The following is a 13,867-nucleotide window of genomic DNA, read 5'->3' on the forward strand; positions in this document are numbered from 1 at the left end:
CATACAAGTTGTTGTATGGGTGCGAAATAGCCATATTCGTCCTTAAACTTTTATCTAAAGCACAAATTTGTCCCTCAAGTATCAAAACAGCCGATTTAGTCCTTGAATTTGCAATTTCGGTTTCGATCTCATCCTTTGTCTGACACAGTAGCTCACTCCGTCAGCACAGTTATATTGGGAGACAAAAAGGTGATTGAAGACCTCACATCCATGAATCAAAGCTTGACACAGTTTGTATATGCATGCAGCCAGACAATGGGGTGATATGTATGGTGAAACAAACCTAAAATTACCTCATTTTCAGGATGTATGGGGTTCTTGCATATCGAATCAGTATTGACCAATGCAGCAAGCAGCAAGAGCTGCCATTGTTCGAGTGTTCTCACTTGCACTTATAGAATATACACAGTACACATAAGAAATTTACCAGCACCACACAGGTGGAGACCAACAAAAACGTGTGTACAAACAGCATGTTCCGGACTCGAACTCGTACGGCGTAAAACTTGTATTGTTTGACGAATATACTATACTGACGCGTTTCTTAACCGTAACTTTTGTACCATACCGTACGTACGGAGAGGCCCCTTGACCAGCCATCCAAACTTGCTCTATATATACACATCGCAACTTCAAAGAGTCCACACACTGCATTAGTGCATTGCATCGAACATGTCTGCCAATTTCGCCTTGTGCACCTGCAACGTTGAGCAATTGATCACTGTGATGATCAACAATGAAGACAACAAGGTGGTGAAGAAAGAAGAGTTGGAGAAGAGGAAGAGGAAGAAACCAGGATGGCTGACAAGACGAGTAAGAACCAAGGGCAATTGCTTCCTCTCCATCTTCCTATGCACCTGAAGATTTGAGAAAAATTGTTGTAATTCATATTCTCCATCAACCTGAGACAACGAATGTATAGACATTGATTTATTTCCCGACTTCATGTGATACTCCAGTTGTAGTTTGTCTTCGTTCAATAAATGACATGTGATCTGTACGCTGTCAGGACCTGGTTATCTCAACCGAGCTAGCACCTAGCACACTAGCATTTCTGTAGACAGTGCTAACCCCAGGTGTTATCGGAAGTACTATGGTGCAAGTCTGTATCCTCTTTAAGCAAATAATGAGCTATTGCAATCTGTGATAGTTCTGAGTTCACACGACTTCAACAGAAAATTTTGTTATTACATAGCTATGGTATAACTATGTACATACATAAGTGGGGAAAATAAAGTTTAAACTATAAGACAATGTGTGTTTGACAATTAAGTTGTGAAACTCTCAAGTTCTGTCTATTTAGTAACAAACAGGCAAAGCTAGTCTCTCATGGCATCATCAGAATCAGCATCATCTAACACCAGATCTTTTTCCAGATTTTCCAGAATCTGAGAATCCGGTATCCTGCTGCCAATGAGCTCCTGTAGCTCAAACTCACTAGGAAACCTCTGCTCAGACAGTTTGGAGAAAACCTGAAAAGTGGAGAAATTGCTAGCATAAGCAAGACAGATCCAGGTCGGCTGCATAAGAAATTCAGTTACGGAAAAGGAGAATCCAGGAATGGTTCAAACACTGCATGTGAAAAAGAGTAAGACTATAGTTCCACTTCAAAGAACTATGATTGTTCATCATATTTAGCATTTGCATAAATGGTCCATATGGACTGCATATATAAGAAAATAAGCTTTCTTGAAGCTTGTGATTCTATATGAATGGAAAGACCTAGATCCCAGGCTATTTTTACAAACACCAACCACTTGTCATTTTGGAATGGCCTACGCAGCATAGGCATCTACTATTACGGACTCAACAATTTCCCCTACTTGGTTTGTTGCATTTATAGTACCACTTTCAGTCTCATTGTTTGGCTATGGCTACAGTACTATGCAGCATAAGTACAACTAATACACACTTCAGTAATGATGACATAAGAAAGTTTGGACAGATTAGTACTTTGACTCCACCAAGAGAAAGAAAAGCACAGATGCCATACAAACAAACATAACAAACCCTGCTCTCTCATCTGTTCCAGAATAACTTGCTCTTTTTCCAAAGCTTTGCGACCAACAATTGATAGTTGTACCAACATATGAAGACATTGTAAGCATAAACATGACCTGACCTCCACATTTCAGTTTAGAGATCCAGGAAAAGGAACTAGTTTACCTCAGGTTCCAAAATGTTACTAGCTTCTATCAAGAGGAAATAAGAATAGCTCACTGAAGTAAAGCACAGGAAGCTTCAGTGCCCAGCAAAGTGCAAGCAGTTGACAAGAAATGATTCCGAGAAAATATAATATTGCAAATAAAAGTAAAGTACTGCAGAACGATATTGCAGTAAAATTATGTATTCATAGGAACCTACCAGTTGCCCATTGCAATAAACTTCAAAGGCACCAGAACTCTGTAGAAATGAATGGGCGAAATTGCCAAACAGCCAGATTGATGCCATGGTCCCAAATCTATTAGCACGAAGTGAGTAGTACCAAGGAGGTGGAACCATTCCAAATCTAGGGAAGATCTGATCACCAGCCATTAATGTTGCCATCGCTCCAAACTGAAGAAGGGGTACAGCTTTACTGAGTGCACGTTTGGGGAACGGTGGAGGATAATTTTCCAAGACAACATGAATCCCAGGAAATGATGTTTCCAGCACCCGTTTCATGGTCATTGCAGTCCCCCTACAAAATTTGACATGAAATCAGCAATCTCTCATACAATATATACACAGGGTCATTCTTTCAATAAGAAAGCATGGAAGTTTTCCTTATCTTGGAAGGAAAAGCATGATGATTGTAGAAAATGACAGCAGCATAAACACAAAAAGCATACTACTATACTCTACAAGATTTTTATTAAAGCATGTCAATAAAGAGGTTTTGCAGTTGAACTTGCACCAACATCTGTAGAGCTGTTTATAATACCAAAAGAAGGTTCAATGTTCTTTTTAAGGGATGGCATGAGAACATACGTTCATCACACATTGTAAACTTTTATCACATTTTATCTTAGCTACAGACAGAAGACAATTAGGCGACTAGAATGAACAAATGGCATACAAATGCATGTCCCCTCTTGTTTTTTAATCACTTTGTCTTTCCTAGCACAACCAGTATGCACCATCAAGGCCAAAAACCCCAACCAAAGTACATGAGGAAAAATCATTCTTGTTTTTTTTTCTGGAACAAGTAGTTGTGCATTGCTTTTACAGCCCATATAACCCATCAGCACAGTTGGATTAAGACCATGGAGGAGAGTTAGAACTAAGAAATATCCGATTGATCCATTCCCCAGAGAGCAGTCCATGCTGTGTAGACTCTGATGCTCGCACCAGACTAAAGAGCACAAACAAAAGAGTTAGAAACTAGTGTTTGAAAGATATGTTAGTTGAGGTGAATGCATTGAAATCAGTATCCTGGCTAGCTGGTAACCACTGGCAAAGTGGCAAGCTTGTCGTTTGCAGCCATACTGTACTGTTAGATTATCTTAAAAGAAAAACATGCAAAGGTAAGTTGGGATTAGAACCTCTCTTTTTGATCACCTACTTAAGAATTTTGGCTAGTCCCGTAGGCATGGTTATCTTACCCCCACCCCTCTTCTTCTTCCTCATCTCTCTGCCAACACCCGCCCAAGCTCATTCCAACAACGATAAAGCATTTAAGATCTTAGACCATCATATAACTCCAGCAAAGACAAGCTTAATTAGTTAATTGTCATGTTGTGTCATGGGTAACTGTACAATACAAATTCTAATAGTTCATCTTTGGGGGAATTGTACAATACAGAGGAGAAGTGGTAGATTTCAGCATGGTCAACAGCGTTACCCATGCTTGTGTACCTACACGACCTTCCAGCTTAGTAAATCAAGCAAAATTTCATGGATTTGACCACCCATTCAGTAACTAATACAAAGAATCGTCATCATTATCGGTTCCTCCAACTCCATGCCAATTAAGAAAGCCAACACTAAGTACACAGAATCACCTGTACGAGCATGAGGCGCAAAACTTCAAGTCGACGGTGGTGCCGGAGCCAGGTCCATCCACCTGCGGCTCCTGCGAAGGAGAAAGCCGAAGCAAAGCACAAGAATCGCCATCAGCTCAAACAGTTAGATCGGGCACCAAACCACTCAATCAGGAGCCGTACTAATACAAACCACGTGTGCGGAGGCGTCGGCGGCGGAGGCGTCGCCGGGCTGAAAAGCGTGGGGAGCCTTGTCGGGCTCGGGGGCCGCCGGCGGAAGAGGCGCGAAGAGGGTGACGACGTCGGAGCAGAAGAGGAGGATGGGGAGGCCCAGGAGCACGAGCTGGACGCGGTCCATCGCGGCTGCGCTGCTCCTCCTCGCTCCTCTTCGGGGGAAGGAGAGAGGTGCCCAAAGGGAAGGGGGGTTCGACGACGACGGACGACGACCACAGGAAGCTAGGAATTTTTTTTATGAGTCGGGCCGGGCTAAGCGGTGTGAGTGTGACACGGGAAGGCCGATGCTGGGCTGCTGGCGGCTTGCCGCGATCACTTCAGAGACTACCCAGTAGGCCACTAGGCCAGTACCTCGGCTTTGCTGGCTGGCCCAGCCCAAAATGGCAATGAGGCAGAGATGGATCGCCAATGCCAGTGATTTCACTTTCCGACATAGTACTGTCGCTGTCACGATAAGAGCAAGGCTAATGGATACGCCCGCTCGCCGGCTGCAAGAAGCTTCAGATCACCCGAGCTGCAGAGCAGTGGTGGCGGACTCCACCGATCTTTAATACTTCGCTGCGACGTGGAAGAACCGGAGTGGGGGAGCGGCAGCCACAGTGCATTTCGCCCGCTTTTTACCGACGTCTCGCGAGTCGCCCGCTTTCTTCTCTCTCCTGCTTTCTCTCTCCTACGTCGGATTTCGCCAGCTCTTCGCCGCTTATAATACTCGCTCTAAGTATATGGATAGGAGTTGAAAGTGGCGTTACAGCGAATTCCTAGCACCGAGAGATCACGTCGAACAGGGACACTACGGACGAACTTGTCCGACAAGCGTACGTACTTAGGAGTAGGTTCACAAGGGCTGGTGAGTGGTAACATTGCTACTACTCTCTCATGGTCATGGGCATTGGTACGTCCTATCGTCGTACAGGGTCACCTCGCGCAGGCAGCAACGCCCGTTTCGTTTCTCACCACTAGGCGATCGATGCAAGTCAGCAACAGAGCAACCCAATGATTCGAGCCCGGCCGCGCCCGGCGCCCCCACCCAGTCCAGTCCGACGGCGAGTGCGCGACGCAGCATTGCCACGAGCTCGCCCTGGAATTCAACTGCGAGGCATTCATTGCCTCTGCGTGCGAAGAATCGCCTGTAGCTGTAGGCCTGTACCGTGTGTGACGCACCCTGCCGGGCACGGACGGCAGGAACAGTGCTTCGTTGTACAGTTTCGCGCACATGGCGGGCTCCTGTTCCGGTGGACGAGCGAGCGCCGCTGGCCACTGCGGCGCCACACCACCCACCGCCTCGGGCCCCCCTGCTTTTAACCTTTCCGTTTCACGACGTCAGAACGGTACCGTAGGGGCTTTGATGCGCCTCCTCCTTGCCGTTTCCTCCATGGATTTGACTGTTTGATTGAGTTGCAACGGCACCTGCTTGTGTGTGAAGTGTGAACCTGAAGTGTGGCACGGCAGACGAGCGGAGGATACGATTTCGCTGCCACGCGGCATCGAAGAGGGCCAATGATTAGCCCCTGTTCGGTGGATCGTGAAGGATCTTGATTATAAGTCAAAACAATATTTTTCTTTCACATCAAACTAACTAACAGTAATAATCTACGATCGTTTCAGCCGAAACGAAACAGGCTGTACGAGGAGGAGACGTATTGGACACCCTCGACCTGGACTCCTGGTAGAGAAGGGAAGTAGGACAAGTACTAGTAGTGTACTGTAGAGCGAACAGGATTGTATACTTGCATGCATGGAGCATGATGGCATCCAAGGGAAAAGGGTACACCAAGTGGAGCCCCAGCCTGCTGCTTTTTAAGCAAAGGTTGGTGCACACCAGATAGGACTTCCCTCTCGCCGAGATCCAATTCCGCTAGTTAACGAGCCCACGACTAGTTCATTACTGGTTATTGGCTGTCACCTGCCGAGTCGCCAAGCAAGAACGGATCGCTTCCTCTCCTGCCTGGCTGCCCGGGGCCTGAGTGCCTGACCTGCCCCTGTACTGCTGCTGTACGTACACACATGCGACGGCGGCAGCAGGCCAGCAGCCAGCCTTGGCGTCTTGACTTCTCCACGATGGAGATGTGACTGCTGCCGCCGCCGCCGCCGCCGCCGAGGCTGGGTCCTGGTGACGCCTGTGGGCTGTGGCCATGGGCGGTCAGGCCAGTACGTAGCGTACCCAGAACAGCTGCCGCGCCGCGCCGCGCGGACCCGCACAATCTGCCTACGGATGCAGCCGATGATTTTAACCGGGACCGACGGCGATGTTTCCCTGCCGCTTTCGAGGATTTCACTGTGCCCCTCTACCCAAGATCGGCCTGCCTTCTTGCACTGCTTTCTGGTTCGTTTCAGCTAAAATGACAGTGGATTATAAGTCACAAGTATTATTGACTGGTTTGATGTGGAAAAAAAATACCGTTCCAGTTTATAATCCTCGTATAAGCCGAAACGAACGTGTTGTTTACCTGTAAGTTTCACGCGTCGCATCGTTATGGAAGCGCGGCGTGCTTTCGTCGGGCATTAGCTGTCTCTGTCGCCCTCTCCCCCTACTCCCCTAGCGTCGGGAGCATGGCATTGGCAATTTGGCATGGCTACTTCTCTGTCGGAGCTTGCAGCTGCGCTTACCTGGATCCCCAGGTAGGCTCTGGCTCTGATTGTCATGGGGAGTCCATGGGTATTGAAATATGACGCAAGACCGTATAATAATACATAATCTATCCGCTACCGATGGTGGTTGGAGAAAGTCCGTGGATTTGTTGGGATTTTGCCATTTTCAACAAAGGAGTTTGAATATATAGCATAGCATATCCACCGATTGAGTCAAGCGGTAGATAAACTAGAGGACGCCAAAGTTCAGGTTCAGGTGTGGTGCGCAAGTCACACACGGCATTTCATGATTTTTTTTGGTATCATATCTGAAAATACTATGGTGTGAATTGAAAATTTACCCCCTATGCATTTGAATAAGACCGCTAATTAGAAAGACAACGGATAGGGCAGCTTCTGCAAGACAACATCTGCAGACATCCATGGGATATTTAAACAAGCACCACGCTTTATTTATTTATTTATTTTTAAGAGGAGATCATGCGTGAGTTTTCCAACTTTTTTCGAGTAACGATTATCAGCCATCCAGTAGAAAAGCCAATAGCCTAAATTTACTACTTCTGCCCCTGCCGACACCACCCTGTGGTGCTAGCGCTAGTGCCACGCTATGCCTCTCCTAGTGTACATTTGCTTCTTCGATTGGACAATGGATGGGAATCAAAGAGAGGGTAATGGAGAAAAAAAAAAGGCAGAGGGAAACACAGAGAGAAACAAAGTTCCTTTTACATGAGAAGAAGTACATTTATATACCTAGCTAAATTGAATAAACCTAAAACCAAGTTTCACTCTAACTGACCCAAACAAACATTTCCAAAACACAATTTAACAAAAGCGACTGACTATAGTTAGCTTTTTTTTTAAAAAAAATCCTTCATAAACGTGTTTTATAAGAACCATTTACTTATCATGAGATGCTAAGTTTTTTTTTTAAAATATTTCCAAACTTAACTTAGAAAGGTTGAGTAGACACGATATAAATCAATGTATATTTAGAAAAAGGGATTTGCTATTTTCATATGCCTGAAAAATAGCATCTATTTAGGCAACAACGGTGAGCTTTTAGATGAAGATCTAACGGTGCTAGATTATGATCTAAATTCACACAACGACAATTAACAATAAAAAATTCATTAACAACAAATAATTGTTTCTATAGTAAGACAATTACAAAATTTTGATCTAAATCGATATAAAAACAATTAACAAGTAACACACTGAGTAGACACAATTCTTTAAGCATGATTGACGACCACACATGTTATCGGAACGAAAGCCTGATTTCAGGGCACTGTTCCTTAGCAAAAGTGTTAGAAAAACATTACTCTAGTGGACACGCCATTTTCCTATCGCCACGCCGTCCGAGCCAGGGCCCAAGTGAGCGTAGTCAAACTCCCCACCAGCCACCACGACGGCACCACCCACCCTGCTACTGCCATGGGCTCAGCCGCTCACGGCGTCGCAAAACCCCAAATCGCACCCAGAAACACACCCCAAACTGCGCAGCCCACAGGGCGGTGACCTGTCACGCACACGCCGAGATGCCACGTGAGAATGTTCCCCTCCGCCCTTCCCCGCCTTGTCCTCCTCCATTTTTTTTTTATTTTTAACACTTTTTTAAACTAATTTTAAATCTAATACTGTTTTATTTTTTTTTTCTAAAACTAACACTTCTGGTCGTGACGCGGCGAAATACTTGTGCTGCGCCGTGCATGATGGCGCGGCGAAGGGGATGACGCAGCGACGACCAGGACGCTGACCGGTGAAATGGCAGGTTCTGCCGCGCCACTGATCTTGGCGCGGCAGTGTCGCGCCATCCCTAACGGCGCAGCAGTCCCAGGTAAATATCATCCGCGAACCGCCCTCCCTCTGTCTGCCTGCCCGCCGCCGCGCACGCCCGCTCGCCCGTCCACCGACAGCGCCTGCCCGCTACGCTGGTCGCGTCACGCACAGCGGCGCGCCAGTCCCGCCGTGCCCGCACACGCCCACCAGCCACGCACATAGGTATTTGTAAAATTCAGCTAGTTTTTGTAAAATTCATATAGGTATTTGTTAGGGATATCAACAGCCTCGTGTGCAATGAATTATGCGTATACGTTTTGTTAAATTTCTTTTGTAAAATATATTCATCATCTTTCGTTTTAGAGTTGGCAAAGAAGCTTTTAGTATATATATTGTTATTGTGGGGCTATGGTTATTTTTCTATATTATTTGTATCTATTTTTATTTTAAAGTTAGCAAAAAAGCTTTTAGCATACTCAGCGGCACGAGACCATGGTTTTGTTTTCCTAAATTGTCCATAGATACGTTCACCCGCCCATAGATACATTCATCCGTTTTCGTATAGCAGTCAGTAACGTAACCTCTAGCATACTCATTAGCGCGGTGCCGTGAATAGCTTCCCGTATTATCCGTATTCATTTTTATTCTAAAGTTGACAAAAAGTTTTTAACGTACTCGCTAGCGCGAAGCCGTGGCTTTAATTTGTCTTTTCAAGTTGGACGTAAATGCTTAAACGTGAAGAGCGAGTGGGGAAAGGCCATCACTTCTGGTGGATGAAAACAGGCTATCATGAGAGGAAAGAAAGGAAAGCTATATAGCAAATGCAGTTATGATATCTCCCTAATTATAGATTGAGTAAATTATATACTTTAAACCAATAGTGCAATGAAAAAGAAAAGAAAGCTATATAGCAAATGCAGTTATGGCATCTTCTGGTTATCTTGTGTCTGAACAGCTATACATAGAAGTTGCTTATTTTTCTAGTGAAGTTGTTTAATATGTCTGTTAATGTTACTTTGAATATATACATGTGCTTTCATATTGTGTTCGTATTGCATAACAAGTAGTTCAAATTTTACAATGCTACATAATGTTAATTTGAATATTGTTAATTTGAATACTCTAACCTTTTGTTTATCAAATTGTAACAGGATGACCCTTCCCACGCAGCACCCGTTGTACCCCTTTCTTGAGGTGGAGTACGACGACCCGCACCGAGCGCACTTCTTGACTGACACCGATGCAGAGGTGCTCTTGCCTTCTTTGAGATCTCGCACGCACACCAGGGTGCACCAGTGGGACGAGCATTACGCGTCGTACATACGATATGCCGGCTTCCTCAAGCTTATCGGTGTTGTCAACTACGGTCTTCCGCCCATTGACCCAACACTACTTACTGCAGTTGTAGACAGGTGCGAGTGCCTTCATTGTATGTAAATATTCTTATAACAAATTTGAGGTAACTAATAGTCGTTCTATTTTTATAACAAGTGGAGGCCTGAGACCTATATGTTCCACCTACCTTACGGCTAGATGACCTTAACCATGCAGGACATGAAGGCTATCTTTGGCCTTTGGTTGGGGAGACTTCCAGTGACAGGTATAGTTGACAACGATCACTGGAGAGAGCTGGTGGCTCAGTTCACTGGCTTTCTTCCACCGGACGACGAGGTTTTCAAGAAAAATAAGGGAGCAATTCAAGTCTATTTAATACTTGCATTGCTTTTCTACAGCCATCGGGTCTTGTTTTCTTTGGTGAATTTCAGGAAAAGTTATGGTGTTTCATCGTCGTGGATCACAGAGCGCTTTGATTACTTGGACCCACAGGCTGATGAATCTCAGATTGATAGATTCACTAGAGTATGGCTCTGACACTTCTTTGGTGCTTTTCTATTCCCAGACGCCTCAGGCAACACCATCAGCTGGATCTTTCTTGACATTCTACAACAGCCGTTGAAAGCTCTAGTTTAGTTTTGGTAAATTAATAAAACCCTAAGTGTTAACCTAGTTTATCAAGTGATCATGAGATAGGTAGCACATTCTAAGTGGTGAAGCAAATGAAGATTATAACATGATGATGATACCATAATGATGATCAAGTGCTTGGACTTGGAAAGAAGAAAGAGAAAAATAAAAAGCTCAAGTCAAAGGTATAAACCATAGGAGCTATTTTGTTTTGGTGATCAAGACACTTAGAGAGTGTGATCACATTTAGGTTTGATTGTCGTACTATTAAGAAGGGTGAAACTCGTATCGGAATGCGGTTATCAAAGTGCCACTAGATGCTCTAACTCATTGTATATGCATTTAGGATCTAGTGAAATGCTAACATCCTTGAAAATATTTGTGAAAATATGCTAACACATGTGCACAAGGTGAGTCACTTAGTGGTTGGCATATTTGAGCAAGGGTAGAGAAGTTAGAAGTGAAAACGAGTAAGTGTCGCTGGTTATACAGTGACCGGACGCTAGACCTCTGAGGGACCGACGTGTCCGGTCATGTGTAACAGTGTGATGCTGGCGTCGATCAACTAACCGGACGCTGGGTCGCTCTACGACCGAACGCTGAAGGGTTGCGTCTGGTCGTGTTGTCGGTTAGCACAGTAAGAAGTCACAATATGACCGGACGCTGGCAGGGTCCGGTCAAGCTTGACCGGACGCATCTAGTCGGCAAAAACACATTTTGGACCCTTACTATAAACGATCGGACAATGAGGGTCCAATGTTCGATCAGCTCTGTTGGAGCATCCGGTCAACATGTCGACCATTGAGATCAAACATTCACCATTGAATGCAAGAGACACGTGGCCGCCATCGGACGACCAGACGCTGAGGAGCAGCGTCCGGTCAGTAGGACCGGAGCGTCCGGTCACCCCGATCAGTACCCAGTGAAAGGGTACAACGGCTCTATTTCGTGAGGGCTTCTATTTAAGCCCTATGATCGGCTGTAGCTCAGAACCTTTGGCCATTTTCATTGATATATCAACCTTGTGAGCTTAGCCAAAGCCCTTCCACCCATCTTCATCATTGATTCATCATCTTTGTGAGATTGAGAGAGAATCCAAGTGCATTGCTTGAGTGTTTGCATCTAGAGGCACTTGGTGTTTGTGTTTCACTATGGATTTTATTTGTTACTCTTGGTGGTTGCCACCACCTAGACGCCTTGGAGCAGCGAGGATCGTTAAGCGGAGGTTGGTGATTATCTCTGGCTCCGATCGTGGTGATTGTGAGGGGTTCTTGACCTTTCCTCGATAGAGCGTCAAAAGGTATTCTAGTGGATTGCTCGTGGCTTGTGTGATCCTTATCTTGTGTTGGTTGTGCGGCACTCTATTGAGGGTTTGGTGTGTGAAGCCAATTAGTGCATGAACCTCTAAGTGAGTGAATCGCCACAATAAGGACTAGCTTGCCAGCAAGCAAGTGAACCTCGATAAAAAATCATTATGTTCATCATTGATTCCGAGGTGATTGGTCTTCATTGTTATTCATCCTTGTGATTGATTGTTTTCTTATCTACACGGCGGTATAACCTTCTTGATCACTGTCTTTACTTTACCGTAAACTAGTTGATAAGTTCTTTAATGTAGCTAATTGTGAGAGCTTGCTTGCTTGGTTAGTGTGGCTCTTTAGTTAGCCTTTGAGAGCACACTAACATAAGGTAGTGTCATAGCTTTTGTGTAAATATACACTATCTAAACTAGAATTGTGGCAGGTGGCTTGTATTTTGAGTAGGCTAGCGCAACACTTGCTTCGCATCATAATTGTCTAACCATTTTATTAAGTGTTATTGTATAAATTTTTATTAGGCTATTCACCCCCTCTAGCCATTAGGACCTTTCAGTCGTGGGATAACATAGCGGCGTATAGTTGGGGCAGCACAGTCTTAACATGGATGTATCGACAGCTATACGTTTCCTGTCATCGCACCTCAAGGTATGCGAACCTTGGAGGTTGCTCCTTCCTACTCTAGGTTTTGGTATTGGAAACGATGGCCCGTTAGGAGGCCTCTTGTTACTGGTTTCCCTATAAGTGTTTCGGTTCACTATATTCTTCGAGGTAGTTACATATGATGAAATTATTAATGGCTAATTCATTACCGTATTCAATGCAGCATTGGAACGGGCAGGATACACTCCCTACAACTCTGTATATCTGGACGCAAGTAGAGTTAGTTAGAGGAAATGCGAGGCGTAAGTACAGGGAGTACACGGACTGTCTCAACGTCCTGACACAGCACCAAGTTACGCTATCTTTACTATCATACATGTGTCTTGTTCGATGTACACTATATCACAACCTAACTCAATTACGAAATATTTAGGTGCATCAGTGTCCTTAGGATGCTCCGGAGCTCCAGGACTATCTGAGTCCTGTCATTAGAGATGAGTCAGACGAGTATCGCTGCAACGTCCCTCTTATTTTTCTTCCACATGGTCGAGATTCACTTGCTCATCAGGGTGTGTAGGTAGTTTGAAAGAATGACAGGCTACCTAACACCGTTTTACTCCACCAACCAAAAATTACACGGGTGTGTTATCGATTAATAACAAAGCTACAATTCAAAGGTATGTATGGTACAACTAACAATTATTTTATTGCAGGTATGATCATAGAAAGAGGTACAAGACCAATGATTGGCGCGTGACACACAACGCGTACATCTAGTTGTGGCAGACCAGGGACCGGTAGTCGATCGATGTGAGTCCCCCACATGACCAACACACCTTCGACGAGTACCTGCGGTGGCTTCACAGGTCTACGAGGACACATATCAAGCCCCCGTACACTGAGGAGCCGATTAACGAGAACGACGAGGAAGATATGGTCGAAGATGTATACGACGTTGCTACTAGGGACGACACACAACTACAGAGAGCCCCGCTTCAAAGATACGTGGTAAGATACTCGAATGGTATAATTTGTTATCCATTTGGTATTAAGTATGCGTACTAAAATTATCCAACCGTGTTTTTGTACCTAGGCGACACAATTGTCAAGGCTGTCCAACGAAGCAGCGTTTCGGCTTCACGAGTCTAGAGGGCAGCGGCCAGACGTTCTCGAGGCTTTTGTGGAGGTAAACATAAACTTGTCCGTTCCAAAAATATTTCTTTAGTGTATATGCGTTTGGGAAATGCACTAACTTTAACATCTATTTATGCAGAAGATGAAGCGGAGCTGCAGGAAGCTAGCTCAGAAGTTGAGCTGCATGGACACTCCTTGGGTGGAACCTGATTACCCGACGTGGTCGGGTGGCACATCTTCTGGATCTTTGAGGACACCAGCTGGCTATTCTCAGCCAGTGACAGG

At 45.0% G+C, this 13,867-nt stretch overlaps 1 protein-coding gene across 1 annotated transcript; it reads right to left on the bottom strand.

Annotated features, from left to right (window-relative positions):
• Positions 1-1,109: 1,109 nt before the first annotated feature.
• On the bottom strand, positions 1,110-4,408 carry LOC136456766 (selT-like protein). The gene is made up of 4 exons (XM_066456730.1): positions 4,156-4,408; positions 3,984-4,054; positions 2,365-2,680; positions 1,110-1,472 (listed from the first exon to the last, which is right to left on the bottom strand). Exons 1-4 carry the CDS (start codon positions 4,318-4,320, stop codon positions 1,320-1,322), a joined length of 705 nt encoding a protein of 234 aa, XP_066312827.1. The 5' UTR covers positions 4,321-4,408; the 3' UTR covers positions 1,110-1,319.
• Between the last annotated feature and the right edge of the window lie 9,459 nt (positions 4,409-13,867).

Source organism: Miscanthus floridulus, chromosome 6 (assembly GCF_019320115.1).
Source record: "Miscanthus floridulus cultivar M001 chromosome 6, ASM1932011v1, whole genome shotgun sequence".
NCBI classification, from domain to species: domain Eukaryota; kingdom Viridiplantae; phylum Streptophyta; class Magnoliopsida; order Poales; family Poaceae; genus Miscanthus; species Miscanthus floridulus.